This window comes from Tachypleus tridentatus, chromosome 2, assembly GCF_004210375.1.
Source record: "Tachypleus tridentatus isolate NWPU-2018 chromosome 2, ASM421037v1, whole genome shotgun sequence".
Taxonomy (NCBI): domain Eukaryota; kingdom Metazoa; phylum Arthropoda; class Merostomata; order Xiphosura; family Limulidae; genus Tachypleus; species Tachypleus tridentatus.
In genome coordinates this window covers 130,079,835-130,099,516 of record NC_134826.1, presented here as the reverse complement: position 1 = coordinate 130,099,516, position 19,682 = coordinate 130,079,835, and the positions used below count along the sequence as shown (strand labels likewise).

The window sequence follows — 19,682 nt, the reverse complement described above, 5'->3', positions numbered from 1 at the left end:
AGCTAAATTATTCCTTTTTATTTTCTAGAATGATTTAAAATTGTAACATGAAACTTTCATTTACTTTAAATAACTTTAAAATCTTAACAGTATACATCTGTTAATAATTACATTTTATTGTTATATTGCCTGTTGAACCATGTCTAACTACTATCTCTGATATAAGTTGAGAAACTCTGGTCATGTATAGCTGATATTATTGCTATCAAATTACATTTCATACATGCTGCTCATGTGCTTAGCTTGTGCATTGTGAAACATTTTTATTGTATTATTTATTTTACCTAATATGACCTTAACTAACCAAAATAGGTTCCTATTCTTTCATTTTATTTACTTTTATTATAATAAAGAAAGAATAAAGATGGAAAACAAGAAATAAAGTGGTTATTCTATCTTCTTTTTTCTTGCCATTGATTGTCTGGAATAGTTAAGCCTACTTTTTATTCTAGTGGTAATAATGCACCAAAGAACACAGACTGATAATGTGTAAAATGTAGACAATCTCTCTCACCACTCAGTTTTTTTGGCTTTCTAACTGCAATAAGAGCTGTTAAAAATTCATCTGAGGTAGTGATTAAGTTTCTTACTGGAACTTTGCTTGCACTCTTAGTGAAGTTAACTGTTATCTTTTCAGAAGGTTGTAATGCAACATGTTATTTGATAGATGAAAACCTCCAGTGTCTGTCGGTTGTATGTAATATATAATTACATGTAAGAGAGGACTGTTAACATATCCTGAAAGAGAAAATATGACAGGTGGATGTGGCAGGAGGGATTTGATTTTTTATTGATAGCTCTATAATCAAACAAAATAGAAGGTTACAAAATTAAGTTTGAGAAATAATGATTCTATGGTGGATAATTTATGTTTAATTTCTTACTCTGTCAAGGGGTGGTGGAAAAAATAGAGAAGGCAAGATGGTTAGAAAAAATGTCACTTGTGTCATACTAAGTGAAATTTAGGATTTAAAAATTTTTTTCTTTTAGAATTAGGAACTGAGAACTTGCATACTATTAACATATGGATTAGTAACTTAAGATTTTATGCTGTACTAATTGGTATAACATAAAGTCATTTAATAAAAGTTCAGATATCAAAACTTGGTGTCGTGTGGTAAAGGACACCAGGGGAGAAAAGTTTAAAGCAGTATTACAGTAAAGATGGAGGAAAAGTTAGTTACAATATGTTGTTAGAATCATCTCTGAAAATAAAAACCAAAATACTAAATTCAGACTAATTATAGCCATTCATATCCATATCTTTACCCAACAAATGCTCTAAAGAATTTGGACTATTAGTACACATCACAATATCCTACAGTTAATGAGAAAATCTTGTTAAAAAAAAACAAACAAGCCTGCTTCTAGGCATGTTTTTGAGGCATATATCTGCTAACCTCAGTATTCAAGTTTGTATTTCCAGTTTTTTCATACACCGTAAACACAGATGGACACCAGTGGGAAGATCTTATTATTACTAATTATTTTACACTTTTGCTTCAAATTACCTCCGAGTAACCATGTTTAATGCATTTCAGAAAGTAAATTTCAAGCAGGTATTATACAAGATTTTATGAATTAGTCTGAGATTCATAATGCTTTCAAAAGCATTTGAAAATTTTAAGCATAGAAACACTAAAATAACTTAATTTTTTACATAAAGTAGAAACTTACAATACATTTTTTAAATTTTTGTACTTTTGTGTTCATTTTCAAAATAAACCCAAATTATAGATAAAAAAAAACAGTTCAATAATTTTGTGTATTTATTAGTGGGTATTTGATAAAGGTTAGTACCAGGGAAGAATAAATAGGTGTATTTCAGTACTTCATTATTCTGTATGTATTCTTTCAATGTTGGCCTTTGAGTATTTTACTGTCAACTTAATGTGTGATATAAATGATCTATTCTTCCAATTCAGTGTGCATAATACAATAAAAAACATCCTTTATTAAATGGGAGTTTAGGAGTTTGGCTTGACCCCTAATAACAGGTTAACGTTTAGTAGATTTGCTACTGAAGTTAAAAAAAGTGTTTTAAGTGTTATAGTTAATAATTTGTGGTTAAAATAAGATGACTTATGAATTCTATTGAACTGAATTAATGTAATAAATTATGCTCCACTATTTTGTAAGTATTCTACATTAAATATACTGTGTTTCAGTTGAAACAAAATAGATCAACACCTGTGACATAATGAAAATGCTCTTCAAGTCCTGGTGACTTGGACCTTTCTGCAGTAGCAAAGATGCAGGGATTCTGTAAACTACAATGTTGATCTTTCTAGATCCTTGGGAATGAAACATTCTCATCCATAATCAGCTTTTCCCAACACTTTTGTATGTTGAGAAAATATGGAATATTGTTATTCAAGAAGCTTCTGCAATCATTGATATAATGGGAAATAGCAGTAACAAGGTCTCAAAAACAAGAGATACTCCACATACCATGTTTCTTCGAAAATAAGACAGGGCTTATATTAATTTTCACTCCAAAATATGACACTAGGGCTTATTTTCGGGGGATGTCTTATTTTGATATATTAAAAAAATGAAGTTACAAAGTAAAACTATTAAACTAACCATTTAAAATAAACTAATATTAAACTATTAAACTAACTGATTAATACTTAAACAAACTAATTAACTAACTATTAAACTAATTAATAAATTAATTTTTTTTTATTTCTTTCCTCTTCCTGCTACTCTTAACGAGGGCTTATTTTAAGGGTAGGGCTTATATTAAAACTATCCCCAAAAATCACACTAGGTCTTATAATCGGAGAAACACGGTATATATTTTATGGCAAAAACATAGTATACTAACAACACAAATGTATATTATTGAAATAAAACATTTGTAAGAATGCCAGTAATAATAGTGTTATGTTTTCATAAGAAACTGGTATAATCTCTCCTATTGGACTGTCGTATAGGTTCCACTCATTGCATTTGGTCACATGAAACAATGCTTATTCACTAACACTTTTACTAATAAATATTGTGAAGCATCTTTTCTAGGGATTTTTAAAACTCAATGTACACAGCATTGTCTTGGATTTAGTGTTTTGGTTAACTCTGCCATATTCTTCAGTAATTTTAAGTGAGTACTTTATTCTGGTAAGTTAATATACATATGTGTTATATGACTGATTATGCGTAATTCTGAACATAATTCTTGTGTTGTCTTTGATAATGGTATTGATGTGAAGTGACCACCAACCATCATACTTTATTGAATATTAGACAGATTGCTACTGTTATTCAAACCAACCTTTACCATATGGTGCATGAGGGCCATGCTGCACCATTGAAGTAATTGCTTGGTTACTGCAGAATGTGACACCAAGTTGAGCAATATTAGTTAGGTTTACAGTCAGAATTACCTGTATATGTAAGGGAACTTATATTTTTCTACCTGGGCTGAACTGTGCTTCAATAATAAATCAAACCATGAACATATCCTAAATCTATTAATTTGAACAATGTGGTTATATTGTTTTAATAGGAAAAGGAAGTGTATGATGTTTTTGTGAATTTTTTTAAATTTTCTTTTCAGAGGTATTATAAACATGACATCACTTTTGTATAAAAGTTTATTTGTGTAGTATAGTTTATAAGACTATCAGAATATATAAGATCACTAAAGTATTTGTGAGGGAAAATTTGGGTAATGTAATGTTGAATATGTTTGTAAAAAATCTATATGAATATCCAACAATGTACATGCATGTATATCTGTTTTTAAAGTAATGTTGAATATGTTTGTAAAATGTCTACATTAACATCCAGGTATGTACGTACAAGTGTATGTGTTGGAGTAAAAAAAGAAACTGCATCATAACAGTTGTATTTTTGAGAAAATCTTAGATTTCTGATTTCTGTGAAACAAATACTAAAGGTATTCTTGTTATTATATGTGCATGATATTTTTTCTATGTCATGTGCTTTAATTTCATTTTAAGGCTTAAATGTTTCTTTTTTAACATGCAACATTGTGTGTCATTTGGTTATTATAATTAAATTGTACTATTTCTTTCTCAAAATCCCTTGCAACTTTAGTGTTATAGTTATTTTTAATGGTTCTATATTTTTTTTCCTAATATTTCACTTTGTATTGTTATAACTTTAAACAGAAATATGTGGAAAAGTGATTGGTAAATGTAAGTGCAGGTTGCCAGTTTATTGTTATTTTTTTATTGGATAGTAAAAAAATGACCTACAACATTGTATAATTCTATTAGGACATATTTGATTTGAAAGTTTTCAGTGTTTAAATTTCTTCTGTTCCAGAAATGTCCAATTGAGGAGTTAAAGTTGCTATGTAAGGAACAACTGGAAGTGATGTCAAAGAAATGTATTCTTCACATTTTATCTTGTGAGTTTAAGAATGTTTTAATCTTTCATTTACACAATTTTAAAACACATTTGAATTAGAAAGCATGTTTGAGATGTCATTGGCCATACCAGTTTATCAGATCTCAATATTTAAGAATAAGTAATAATTCTAACTCTGTTGTCAAAAGAATGGACTTGCACTTTTGTAAAATTATATAGAATAGTAGTATTTAGTAAATTGGTTCAATAATATGGGTGTTGGGCTAAGGATTCTTCAAGAGTAGGTGTCTTTGACTTGTTAGAGATAAATTCAAAAATAAAATAACAAACATACTACTTGTTTTTAAAATGTGTGTGTGTGTTTAGATATATTCAAACTAGTTAAATGTTTGTACAACAAATATTTTACACTATAGAGATCATAGCATAAGCACTATATATAGTTTTCTTTTCAAAAGACTATTTAGGCCTGTTCAATTGCTTTAGAATTTCAACTGGCAACATGAACTACTTTTCTCTGTTTCTAACCCTCTAGTATTCCATGAATAATTAACTTATGATTATAGCCAGAATTACCATGTTCACATATTATTTGTTCCAGTAATTGTCTGGTCCTTATATTTTATATATTGTCTGTTCCTTTTGTCAGAGTATACTTGTGCTGGTACAGTTACTTTATAACTCACTTTGACAGAATAAACTATACCTCTTATCTTTTTAAAACTTTTAATTTTCCTATAACTTATTAATTGGTAGGCCAGTGTTAACCATTAGGACTTTTGTTCCTATGGCAGTTAACTTTGTTTAATTTGCTTTGGCTGAATATCTACTACCTGTGACTTTACTTTCTTGGCTGCTCTGTCTGTCTGCTGTTCCCACTCATTTTGCACTATTTATATATATATATATATATATTTATCACTTAAGCATCTGTTTGCCTTCAAGAAATCTCTATATCCTCAACATCAGTATAAATTACATATCTGGATGTTTTTTATAGTTTCCTTATTTATTTTCTTTGCTGAAAATGTTTTTGTCTCAAATTATGTTTGTTTAAAATCCACAGGAATTTTCTTGTGACAAGACATTAATTCAGCATTGTTTTAGGTTTAGCAAATTCTGTATTAAGGCAATGCCTAATTATTCAGATGAATCAAATCTTCATTTATTAATTATTATAATTTATCATATTTAAAAAATGCAAACAAAATATTATATATTAAAAACTTAATTTTTAGTTATTAACTGATCTTAACCAAGAATGTCATTGCAGTGTTCACATTGTAACACTTTTTTATGCATAAATTATAATATCGGAAATTCTCGACAGTTGCTTTATATGCATCACAGAGAACCAGACCAAAATTATCTTTTATATTTTTCACTTACTACTTGATAGCATCATATAGTTTTTAATAGAATTAAGATATGTTGTTAGCAGTTTACTTTGATTTGATGCTACAACATCTATACTGTTTGCTGTGGTATTGTTGGCAGAAATGATCTGACATTGCTCCTCCCACCCTACATCAGTTGGTTCAGTGAAAAATTGAATTTAAATACACATGGTGGGCAGAGCACAGACAGACCATTCTGTGGCTTTGGGCTTAATAAGAAATAAACCATTTTATGTTGCCATATATCTTCGAAATTGTGTATTACCCAATGAGGAGGACCTAGTGGAAGATGGAAAACCCATTATGGGCAAACCAGTATGGTGTAGGAAGAGTTGTTAGTACAGTTAATAAGTAACAAATTATAGAATTAGAAATCCTGTCTTTGTTTTATTTTAAAATAAGGGAACCCAATTTTTCTCAATGATGAATAAGGTGATAGGGACTTCAAGACTAAATAAATTAAAATGCTAGTGTTAACACTGTGTTAGCAAAAAATCGTAATGCTTGGCTTGGTAAAGGTATTGGTGGCACCATTTTGATAAATAAGGATTTGGGTCATCAGTAAATTTTTATCAGTTTTGACCATTTTGTGATTTTTAACCATAAGTTATGACTATTGCAATCAACAAAGTACCCCAAGAAATGTGTCAAGAAATTTCAATAAAGTAATAAAGTCGAAACTAACTTCATTTATGAAATGGAACTATCTGATGGACAATAAAAAAATATTGAAATTCTAAGACACAAAAATAAGTATATTAAGTGTTTTTTTATAACAAAAGTTGAGATTTCACAACCCATATAATTCTTTCTAGCTGAATCTAGAGACTTTAGCAAATTAGTACTAATGTTCATGTAGTTTAGTTAAGTAATTTCATTGTGAGAAAGATAGTCAGAGAATACCAATGAGACTTTCTGTTCTGGTATATTATTGTGGTTTCAAAAATACGAAAAAAAGAAATGGGGATTGCAGAAAGCAGTGTTTTATTTAAAGTGAGTCTATGAATCACTACATTGAATTGATTTCACTACATTTCAACTGACTGATAAGCTATCATGGGTTTAAATTGTATACTAACCAGCATTTGTTTGATGTACATTGTACATCATAATCACGTCTGAGTTTCAACATGCAAGCTAGTGTTCTTTTGTGAAGATTTTATGATATATTAGTAATCTAACATCATCTTAAGTGTGTGTGTATGTGTAAATAAGGTGGGATCTAATTGTTTCCAGCAAGATCCAAGACAAATGCAACATTCTTTTGATTAAAAAGCAGAAGTTGGGATATCCTGAAAGATAGTTTCTAAAGATTGATGTAAAGACAGCTAGAAGTGAAAAACAGTATCTTTTCATTTCTAATTAGGGCCTGATATGGCCAAGTGGTTAAGGCACTTCACTCATAATCTCAGGGTCGCGGGTTTCGAATCCCTCACCAAAGAGGGTCGTTCTTTTATGCTCCCCCCTTCCCGCGAGTACAGCAGTAAGTCTATGGATTTACAATGCTAAAATGAGGGGTTCAATTCCCCTCAGCAGGCTCAGCAGGTAGCCTGATGTGGCTTTGCTATAAAAAACACAATTTTACTTGACAATAAAAAATAATACTTAAAAAAATTTCTAATTAGTGTCAGCATAACAGCTCATGAAATGGTTTTCAGTTTTTCCAGATACAAACTTTTAGCTTACAGCTAGCTCCATCATCTCTTGACCAATTTGAGATTAAACCACACCCAAAATCTCATAGATTAATTTACTGTAATCCTGACTTTTTAAAAGAACTTCAAGAGCTGTGAATATTGAGGATTTCCTCTTGTTTTTATTTTGTAAATTTTTGGAAACCCCTTTGCCTATTCTTTCATGTTAACTTTCCTTGGATATTCCATCATAATCATATTTCCACTGATTGCACATGCCACATCTCATGTCAGTCATCAAACATAAGGTTTATTGAGTAGCAGCTACAAACTGTAATCAATCATATACTTAAGTGGACCACAGCAAATGGTTTTCAACTTTCTCTCTCTAAAACTGTTTGTGTACATTTCTGCCACCAACAGGGTATTCATCTAGATCCAGAACTTCATATTGGTGATGCTGTACTTCCTGTCATTCATGAGACAAAGTTCTTATTTCTTATATTTGACTGTAAGTTAAACTTTATTTCCCATATCAAGCAACTTTGTATCAAATGTATAAGAGCACTGAACATCCTCCGTGTCCTCTCTTCCACCTCTTGGGGAGTAGATCGATACTCCATTATTAAAATTTATTGTGCCTTTATCCGATCCAAACTTGACTATGGGTCTATGGTTTATGGTTCTACCAGAACCTCAGCACTGAAAATGTTGGATCCTATCACCATCAGGGGCTTCAGCTTTGCACTGGGGCCTTTCGTAGTTCTCCAGTCCAAAGTTTGTATGTGGAGTCCCATGAACCCCTTCTGTATATTCACTGTTTGCAACTGTCTCTTATGTATGCTTCCAAACTTCACTCTTTACCACAGCATTCTACATGGGGTTGTGTTTTTTATCCTCAGTGACTATCCCAAACTGTGACCTATCGTTGAGTCATCCAAGGAAGGCCAATACTCCTGATTGGAAATATTGCTCTTTATTTGCTGAACATCTTTTAAATGATCCATCCATTTCCATATATACAGATGGTTCAAAATCAGGTGACTCTGTAGGTTCTGCTATGGTTTGTTACAGTTCAATTGTAGCACACAGAATCCCCTCTACACTTTCTCTGTTCACTGCCAAATTGTATGCCATTTCTCTTGCCTTGAATTATATTGAAACTATGCAATATACGAATTGTGCGATCTATACTGATTCACTCAGCTGTCTATTGGCCCTGACATCATTCCATGTTAGTTATCATTCTATTCTTATCAATATCCAAAAGAAAGTGGCCCATCTATCTCTGTCCAGTTTGTTTTGATACCAGGTCATGTTGGTATTTGTGAGAATGAGCTAGCTGGCAGAGCAGCAAAGTCCATCTGCTTTGGCTCTATCACCACTGTCCCTGTTCCATATATGGACTATGGTCCAGTTATCAAAATCCAACTATACACCAGTTGGCAGTCGATCTGGAGTGAGCAACAAAATAATAAGCTTTTTCAAATCAAGCCTTCTTTAGCTCTTTGGCCATCTTGTTTCTGTAAAGATCAAAGGGAGGAAGTTGTTTTGGCTAGACTATGCATTGGTTACAGTTTTTTAACTTACCACTTCCTTTTATCTGGTACTGATGTACCAATGTGTGGTCTGTGTGGCACTCAGGTCACAATTGTACATATTTTATTATCATGCCATCATTATAACCAAGAATGACAACAACATTTTAAACATATTTTTAAGGTAGGTTTGCCCTTGACATCAGCCAGTGTCATAGGTGATAATGGCCACCTCACTCATGTTTTTACATTGTTAAGAGCCATTGGTCTTTTTAACTTCATTTAAGGTGTTTATTGGACAATATATTGTTTTAGCATGATTTCTTTTACATGTTTTAATTTTTATTTTGACCTGAATCCAGGACTGGAAAGGCCAACTTCAGGTGACTGACAGCAAGTTTGAACTTAATGCTTTGGTCTTCCTGGCACGTCTTAATTTTACACATTTTACGTATTTTTACCTTAATTTCCATGTACCATTGTAGTACACCACATCTTGTTTGGCACAGATAGCCTAGTAGCTGATTGCACACGAAGGTGTATTACATGCTTCCAATAGCTTTTTAGTTTGAAATGTCTTCTTGTGGGACGGTGGTAAGTCTGAAGTTACAACACTAAAATCATGGGTTTGATTCCTCTTGGCAGACACAGTAGATAGCCCGAAGTTGCCTTGCTATGATAAAACACATACTTTGAAATTGAAAGAAATTGGTGTTATTAGATTACACTGTGATATTTGTGTAGTGTTCTACATTTGTTTACTGTGTTTGAAAACAAGAAGGAACCCAGAATAAAAAAGCAACTTTTGTTCAGGAAATGGAAGATATTGGTTAAAGGAGGTGCAAAAAAAGTCAAATAACTTCCAAAAATAAAAAAAAAAATGTTAAAATTTGTCTTCACAGAATGGAAATTTGTAACGGTTGATTGAGGAATTTAAGAGTAATGTTCTTGACAACATACACATGTATATTATTTATATAGATTTGTAAAGAATTGTATGGGAATTATTTTAAACTCTACCATAAAATATAACATCTCTTTGAGAAACTAAATAATTATTGTGATGTACCTGCTAAACTAGGTCTTTCCTGAAATCTCCCATACTTCTTGGCAGTTCTCTAGTGTATAATGATATACAGTTATGACAGAAAGTGTTCGTACCCCTGTGTCCTGAGTGGTTTTTTGCTCATAACTTAAAAAGTATCATGATTAGGCTAATAGAAGTATAGTATATAATAAATATTATACTAACACACATCTACATAAATGTTTATGTAAATTGAATGACAAATAAACTGTTTATAAACAAATAACCAAACATAGGAGGGGCAGAAAGTATTTGTGTGTCTACTTTAATGGTTGGTTGTGTAGCCTTTCATGTGAATTACTTGGTGCAATCTCTCCTCATAGCCCTCCATAATTGTTTGACAGTATTCAACTGGTATTTTCTTCCATTCTTCTTTACAGACAGCCTCCAACTCTTGCAAGTTTTTTGGATGACGCTGATGAACTCTAGTCTTCAACTCATGTTAAACATTTCCAATTGGGTTGAGATCGGGTGACTGTGATGGCTACTCCAGAATGCTTATATGGTTCCTCTGCAACCAGGATTGCAATATTTTGATGTGTACTTAGGATCATTGTCATGGTGGAAGATCCAACGACGCCCAAGCCGCGAGTTCCGAGCATCGTTCTTGATATAAGTGCCTAATATATCAACGTACTCTTCTTTTTTCATGATTCTGTTGACGTGGTGAAGGTTGCCTACACCAGAAGAGCTGAAGGAACCCCATAGCATGATTGAGTCACCTCCGTGTTTAACTGTAGGGACGGTGTTCTTTGGAATATTTCATTCCCCCCTTCTTATGGAAAATATAGCGAACATCTTTGTGACCGAAAAGCTCGATTTTAGTCTCATCTGACCAAAGAATACTCTTCCAATAGGTAAAGGGTTTATTTACATGCTTTTTTGCGTACCTCAATCATGCTTCTAAATAAACAGGCTTTAAATATGGAGTTCTACGAGGACGGCATGCTTTGAACCCAGAAGAGCATGACATGTTCATAACTGTAGAGGTGCTTACTTCAACCCCAGTTTCCCTTACCAGTTTTTGTATGCTATTACGTGTTAAACGAAGGTTCCTACTAACTTTTCTGAGAACCTTCCTTTGGTTCTCTCTGGGTGGGGTGTCTGGAACGAGGGAGGTTAGCAGTTGATCCTGTAAGCTTGAACTTGGCAATTATTGCTTTGAACAGTAGGTTTCAGCACATTAAGTTGTGTAGTAATGCTAGAAAGAGACACACGAGACTTGTATTTTACAATAATTCAGTTTTTTTAAATCACTGGACAGTCATTTTCTATTTGCCATAATGATCAAGCAGAGAATGACCGAGACGGCGCTAAATTGCCGGAAGTAAATTTTTTGCTGGCTAAATTCCAATAATTATGAACCCAGTGTCCAGTTCTGGAATGGTATAATGTAATTTATTTGCCAAAATAAACAAAATTTTACAGGAATATCAGTTTTTTTCACATGTTCTGAAATGTACGAACACTTTCTGCTCCTCCTATTTTTGGTTATTTGTTTATAAACAATTTATTTGTCGTTTAATTTACATAAAAATTTATGTAGATGCTAGTATAATATTTATATTATACTTCTATTAGCCTAATCATTATACTTTTTAAGTTATGAGCAAAAAACCACTTGGGACACAGAAATACAAACACTTTCTGGCGTAACTGTAGGTTTTAACTGGTTTCATAAACAGATATTTAAAATGATGAAAGTTCCAAGCGATTTTTACATTTTTGAATGGTTACGGTATGTGTAAATTTAGTTATTGTCATTACATGCTGATTATATACATAAATAAAGGGAGTTGTTTAGTTATATATAGCTTGTAATGTTTTATTTTGAAATAGCTGAAGAAATGGTTCCTTCACTGAGCACTGAAAAAGAAAATATCAAGGAACCGGAAGGTAGGGTTATATGTACATCATTAAACAAGATGGTTAACGTGAAACTAGAAACTGTAGTTGTTCAGATGTTCTGTGTGTACTTTTACTCAAATTCTCTTATGCAACAAATAGTGAAAACATTTAAAAAGATATTCTGTCTTTTTCTTAGCTTTTATGATAACAGGATCTTGGTATATTCTTATACAGCAACAACCATCCTTCACGTTTTAAAAAAAAATTAAATTAACAACAAAATTCACAAAATTAAAATTTAGGTATAATGTATAATACTTTATTTTGAAACAGTTGAAAAAATAATTTCTTCATTAGGTACAGAAAAAGAAAATATTAAAGAACCTGAAGGTAAGTTGTATGTATATTGATAAACAAGGTGAGAAATGTGCATCTAAAAACTATGGTTGTTAAAGTGTTCTGTCTTTCTCTAATTTTTATCATAGTACACATATTGTGAAAGACAAATTATTGTTTCTTAAAACTTTTAATATAGCGAGATTTCAGGTTTGCCTACATTGCAACAACCATCATCTTTGTTGTAAAATAACAAGATCAAATTTAACAATACTTATAAAGTTAAAAGATTTAACATGGAGTAATTCATTGTTAACCCTCCTTTATTGTTTTTGTCACAAGGTTTTAAGTTACATTCAAAATTTAGTTCATCTAATTTTTGTTTGTTCATCTTGTATCAATTAGTATATTTTTATAGTATGCAAGTTTTACATTCATAATTTTATAAGGCAATATTTTAATAGAGATCCTGAATTTGCCATGGTGTGAGAAATATGACATTTTTTTTCTTTCGGCATCCATTCTGGAAGTACAAAATATCACTCAAGTAAAGCATAATTTTCTTAGCCTTCAATTTTGTTTGACTACAGAGTCATCAAATAGAAATCAGACCCTATATATCAACTAACTTTGAATTTGTTATGGTTACACTTACGTAGTTAGAAAACAATAAAAATTGTGACAGTTATTGGTCATTGTCTACTTTTTGCATGTTATTATTCTGTGTTCTATGATGGATTATTTATTTAAATAATTATTTGGTGCACCACTACCATTAGTATATATATATATAAAAGTTAAGTGTAATTGGCAATTTTTCCAGACAATAAAAAGAAGATTCGAGTAAGATGTTTTCTATTTTTTGAAAATGTATATTCTTTACCATTATAAAAATAACCAAAATGTAGAAATAGTAGACTCTTCAGGTTAGATAAGATAAAATAAATAATAATGTAATAAAATATACTTATCAAATCTTTTTTTTATGTTCTTGATTGTCAAAGAGAGTTAATCCTAATTTTGTATACTACTTACAGTGTACCAATTAATTTTTATTTAATTAACCCTTTTGTAATAGGCTCAGTATAATATGCTCAAGTACATTTGCATATGTTAAGTATTTGCATTATGACTTTTGATATAGCATGTGTATCTTCACAAAATGTTATGACTTTTGATATAGCATGTGTATCTTCACAAAATGTGGTAGACTTTTAGAAAAGGCTACAACCCTTTTGTACACAAGAAATTAGTTTTTTTGATTAAATATTTTCCTAAAGATTTGATTTTGAAAATATTAAGTCTGTTTTGTTACTGGTCTGAGTGCAGAGTGATTTCATGTTATGATTAAAAACTTTTTTGTCCCAGAACCTCAAATATTTGTGTAATCTATAAAACTGCCTAAATACATTTCAAATGTGTTTTCAGGAAGACTTTATATTTTGTTATTTTCTATACCATAACTATTTGATGTCTGTTAAATGACCTATCTCATAATAACCATAAAAAAACACATTCAGTTTTTGAAAGATATCACACTAGTATGCTAATTTTGACAAAAAATCAGCGTACAAGAGGTTTTTAGCACGTTCATGGTTTTTTTGTTTGAGATAAGAGTGGAGTTCCTGTCCTGATTTGAACACATGAGACAGTACATTTCCATGGGAGAGCCATCATAAGCTACAGTTGTACAACAAATGTGTGTGTGTTCAGATCCCATATTTTCACACAGCCCCTCGGTGTGGATTCCTGTACATGGTGAGGGGACCTCCCAGGGAAGGTTCTGTTCTGTCTGGTTACCTTCTCTGGGATCTAAACATCCACCCACGTGTTTGCCATGCGTAGCGACTCGTGAAGGGGAGGAGAGGATCCTGGTGGTTGAGGGATCCAACCCTAACACACCACTTTGGCCTCGAATTCCTGTAGACGGGCAGCCTTTGGGTGGTCCCCCCTTGGGTCAATCGGCTGGTCCACTTGGGCTAGAGTCAACCAAGTACCAGTGTTGGAAGTTCTCAACGGGTGTTGTGGACATTGTGCCTGATGCTGGTGTTTGGGTATAGTGCTCACGAAACCCTGGTGTTGCTGCATTGTCCTTGCATGACTTTGTAATTCGTCCCCTTGTAGGGCTCCATGGTGGGTGGGGTCAGTGGGTACCGAAATTTTTCCTTTTTCCAATGGATCCTCCAAAAAATTTAAATTGCTGTCCACTACTCCATCTCGGACATATGCTGCTGCACTTCATTCCACAACTACAGTGGGAGTGCAGACAGATTTCTCTGTGCCTCCAAGAGAATCGTTTTCAAAACAAATGAAAAGCCTTTTGACCTCCGTGGTGAAAAAGGTTGATGAATCGACTTCCACACCCATCTCTGTTCCTCCCATACCTTCCAACAAACCTCAAGATCCACGTCCTTCAGTTTCAAATACAGGCATTTCCTCTGATACATCTTTTTCTCCCACCACAAGAGACAAAACAATTATTCGTTCGCGTCCTCAGTCACTGGATTCCCCTTCCAATAACAAAAACCTGCCCACTCGACCCAGGACAGGATCCATGGAGGTTGATAGACCTTCTCTGACTAAAGACAGTAAAGAAAAAAGATGTGGTCGTAAACTGAAGGGTTCTCCAGCCACTTCACCTACCTGTTCTTAAAAATGGCCACCTTGATACAATGGAACTGTCGATGTTTACGTTCTAATCTGGATGATATTAAAACGCTGATTGCTTCCTACCATCCTGTTTGTCTTTCTTGACAAGAAACATTTCTTAAATCTGCTGATACAGTCTCTCTTCGCAGTTTTCTCTGTTCAGAAATGATAGGTTGTGTGATGGTCGAGTACATGGAGGGGTGTCACTGTTGGTTGATCAGCATGTGCCCACCCTGTCTTTGTCACTCAACACACACTTGGAGGCCATCCGTGTTTCCTTGGGTCATACCATCACTGTTTGTTCTCTGTACCTGTCCCCTGGAGAGACATATGATCAATCAGACCTTGATGCTCTCGTTGAACAGTTGCCATCTCCATTTCTAATCCTGGGGGATTTTAATGGACATCATCCCCTCTGGGGAATTGCTGTTATCGATGGGATGGGGTCGATCTGTAGTGCGGATGCTCTCTGATCACAATCTTTCTCTTTTCAATACTGGTTCATCCACTTACTTTCATGCACCTAGTCAGTCCTTTACCGCGATTGATCTCTCGGTTTGCTCCCCTTCATTATTCTCCCATTTTTCATGGAGGGTTGACAGTAATCCACTAGGCAGTGATCATTTTCCGATCCTTTTGAGAGAGACTGGCCGTGGTCGATGCCACCCTACCTGCGTGCCCCGGTGGAAGCTAAATCAGGCAGACTGGTCCACTTTCACTGCTCTCGCAGAACCTGATTCTGCCATCGTAAATCAGCCATCAATAGACGACTGTGTAGCAGCGGTAACTGACTGTATTATACAAGCAGCTGCTCAGTGTATTTCTAAAACCTCGACACGTTTTCCACGATATCCTCGTCCATGGTGGAATCCTGCTTGCCACTTAGCAAGGAAGGCTCAAAAATGGGCCTGAGATACTTTTCGTAGATATCCCACACTTTCAAACCGTTTTGCTTTCCAACGGGCCTGTGCACATGCTAGGTGGGTAAGACGTCAAAGCAAGAAGGAATCTTGGATTAAGTTCACAACTAGCATATCTTCTACCACCAATTCCAACATCATATGGGACAGGATTCGGAAGGTTAATGGGCACTACAATTCTGTCCCCCTCTCGATCTTACTCTTTGATGGTCAGGAGGTGACTGATGTCCGGAGCATCGCTAACACTCTAGGTGAAAGTTTTTGCTGGGTATCTAGCACTTCTGCTTGTTCCTCCACCTTCCTGGCCATCAAGACTCGGGCAGAGCAATCACCTCTTTCCTTTCGAACTGACTGTTTCTTTGACTATAATTGTCCCTTTACCCTGGTGGAACTGAAAATGACCCTTCATCGGTCTGCCTGTATGTCTGTTGGACCTGATGATATTCATTATGTCATGCTGCACCATCTATCTCCTGCTTCTCTTGATGTCCTTCTGATTGTCTTCAACCGAATCTAGCAGGAGAATGTTTTTCCTGATGCCTGGCACCAGGCTATTATTTTACCTTTCTCCAAGCGAGGGAAAGATCCCAAGATTCCTTCAAACTACCGTCCAATTGCTTTGATGAGCTGTCTCTGTAAGACCTTAGAAAGAATGGTTAATGCTCATCTTGTTTGGTTCCTTGAATCAAACAACCTCCTCTCACCCACCCAGTGTGGGTTCCGTCGACAGCACTCCACCACAGACCACCTAATTCGTCTTGAAACATCTATCAGAGAAGCCTTTCTCAACCGCCAACATCTTGTATCAATATTCTTTGACATAGAGAAGGCTTATGACACAACATGGAGGTATGGCATTTTGCGAGACCTCCATACATATGGGTTACGTGGCCATCTACCCATGTTTATTAAAAATTTTTTAATGGACAGGAGATTCCAAGTTCGTGTGAGTTCGACACTTTCCCATTCTTTTGTACAGGAATTTGGAGTCCCTCAAGTCTGTGTATTGAGTGTCACACTTTTCAGTATAAAGATAAATGCCATCACTGTTGCAAATGGGCTGTATGTCGACGACTTTCACATCTCATGTCAGTCGTCAAACATGAGATATATTGGCGGCAACTACAAACTGCCCTCAATGGGTAATGCGGAAGTGGATTCTGGCAAGCGGCTTTAATTTCTCTCTCTCTAAAACCATATGCATACACTTTTGCCGTCGACGGGGTATTCACCCTGATCCTGAACTTCATATCGGTGAAGTTTTGCTGCCAGTGGTCCCGGAGACCAAGTTCTTGGGGCTTATCTTTGATCGTAAACTGACCTTTATACCACACTTAAAGCAGCTTCGGGTCAAATGCACAAGAGCACTGAACATCCTCCGTGTCCTCTCTTCTACCAGTTGGGGGGCAGATCGCTGTTCAATGTTAAAGGTATATCGTGCTCTTATTCGATTGAAACTCAACTATGGATCAATGGTTATGGCTGTGCCAGACACTCGGCCTTAAAGATGCTGGACCCCATTCATCACCAAGGACTTCGACTCTGCACTGGGGCTTTCCGTACCTCTCCAGTTCAAAGCATATACATTGAATCTCATGAACTTTCTCTACACCTTCGCCATTTGCAACTATCTCTACAATATACTCCAAAATTTCGTTTCTTACCAAAACATCCCACCTGGGAATGTGTTTTCCTTCCTCGGTGGGCAGTACTTTTTCAGAACAGACGATCTGTCATTGCTCCGTTTGGCCTTCGCATCCAGGCGCAATTGGATGGATTGGGTCTGTCCTTGGATAACATTGCAGATTCCACAGGTCGGCCCATCCCACCATGGCTTATTACAGCCCCCAAATGTGACTTTTCTTTCAGTCACCTAAAAAAGGCAGATACTCCATATTGGAAGTACCATCTTTTATTCAATGAATATCTTTCAAACACTCATTCAGTTCCCATTTATACAGATGGTTCCAAATCAGGTAATTCAGTGGGCTCTTCTATGGTTTGCTGTGGTTCAGTAGTTGTGCGCAGAATCCCTTCTACAGCTTCTGTGTTCACTGCTGAACTGTATGCCATATCTCTTGCCCTGGATCATATTGCAGCTGAGCAGTACTCCAACTGCACTATTTATACTGATTCGCTTAGTTCTATACTGACCCTGGAATCGCTACACGTTGGCTCACACCCTGTTCTCGCTGATATTCAAAACCCACTGGCCCATTTCTCATTAACAGCTACTTTAATCCAGTTTTTCTGGATACCAAGCTATGTTGGTATTCGCAGGAACAAGCTTGCAGACACGGCAGCTAAATCTATCTGCTCCGGCACTATCACCACTGTGCCTATTCCGTACATGGACTATGGTCTTGTCTTCAAGGCTCGGCTCCGTGCCAGCTGGCAGTCCACTTGGAGTGAGAAACGCGACAACAAACTTTTTCAAATCAAACCCTATATTGGACTTTGGCCATCTAGCTTCCATAAATTTCGGAAGGAGGAAGTTGTTCTCACTAGGCTATGCGTTGGTCACAGTTTTTTAACTCATCATTTTCTTTTATCTGGAACTGATGCACCAATGTGTAGTTTGTGTAACACTCAAATCACTATCAGCCACGTTTTACTTTCTTGCCATTGTTACAATTCTCAACGACGGCAATATTTTAAACATATTTTTTCCCAGGGTCAATCTGTAACATTGGACAGTGTTATTGGTGATGGTGACTCTGTCCACCTTGATAACGTTTTTAATTTTTTAATGGCCATTAATTTTTTTAATCTCATTTAAGTGTTGCATATTTATTCATTATACCTTTTTAATTGTGGTTTCTTTTTTATAGTTTTAATCTCTCTCATTCAATTTGACATTGGACAATGGCCAGAACATTAAATAACTCAACACCAGGACTGGAAAGGCCAACTTCAGGTGACTAACGCTACTGTTTGAACTACTCGTTAGTCGTCCTGGTGAGTTGTTATTATACTTTTGCTGCATATCATTTCACACTTTTACTACTTTACCTTTTAGTACTGGCCATATTGACTCATAACCTGGAACCAGGACTGGAAAGGCCAACTTCAGGTGATTAACGGTGGTTCTTGAACTTACCTGTTAGTCTTCCTGGCGGGTTATGATCATTACCATTTTGCTAGAGTAAATACTTTACAACTTTGTAGACTGGATGTCACCATTGGGTTTTACATTGCTGATCATTACCATTTTTAGAGTTACTTTACAACTTTTAGACGTTTACTTTTACAAATTTTACTCCATTTACTTGACTTTTATCTTTTTACTGGACATTTGACTAATCATTATTACGATTTTGCTATGTGTCTTTTAAAACTTCTATTCTTTTACATTTTGATAATAGCTGCTATGACACATAACCCAGAACCAGGACTGGAAAGGCCAACTTCAGGTGACTGACGATGGTTCTTGAACTTATCTGTTAGTCTTCCTGGCGGGTTATGATCATTACCATTTTGCTAGAGTAAATACCTTACAACTTCTTATACTCTGCTTTCTCTCTTAACGTTGTAGACTAGGTGTCAACATTGGTTTTATACTTTTTCGTTTTACCTTCATTTCCTTTTATGTCTTTTACTACTTTACTTTATTTTTACATTTTTACGGATGTTTGACGCAGATAGCCTCGCTGCTTTGTGCCATAAAACACTAAATCAATCAATCAATCAATTTTCACATAGTTTTTAAAAAAAATCTCACCTTCTGTGGCCAAGTTTTTATAAAGTTCACCACTTTCAGCACGCTTTCCAAGACTAAGTTCAGTGGATGACCCAGATGCTTTGGCGTAAGGGCTTTCCTGTAGATTATGTTGTGGGTCCACAGTGCATCAAGAGCTTTGCTTTGTACGAGTGTCTGCAATCGTCCATAACAGCTGGACATATAGTGACCATCATAGGTACAGATGCAACAC

General features: G+C 34.9%; 1 protein-coding gene across 10 annotated transcripts in view; it reads left to right on the top strand.

The window, feature by feature from the left end:
• Positions 1–19,682, top strand: part of LOC143245101 (uncharacterized) — a 48,694-nt gene that overhangs the window by 12,013 nt on the left and 16,999 nt on the right. For 7 of the 10 annotated variants that reach the window (XM_076490986.1, XM_076490981.1, XM_076490987.1 and 4 more), the window contains exons 5-7: positions 4,297–4,381; positions 11,837–11,893; positions 12,203–12,235. In XM_076490986.1, coding sequence (XP_076347101.1) covers positions 4,297–4,381; positions 11,837–11,893; positions 12,203–12,235 — 175 coding nt within the window. The remainder of the gene's footprint in view (positions 1–4,296; positions 4,382–11,836; positions 11,894–12,202; positions 12,236–19,682) is intronic. The other 3 variants (XM_076490989.1, XM_076490985.1, XM_076490990.1) reach the window with 1 other exon arrangement.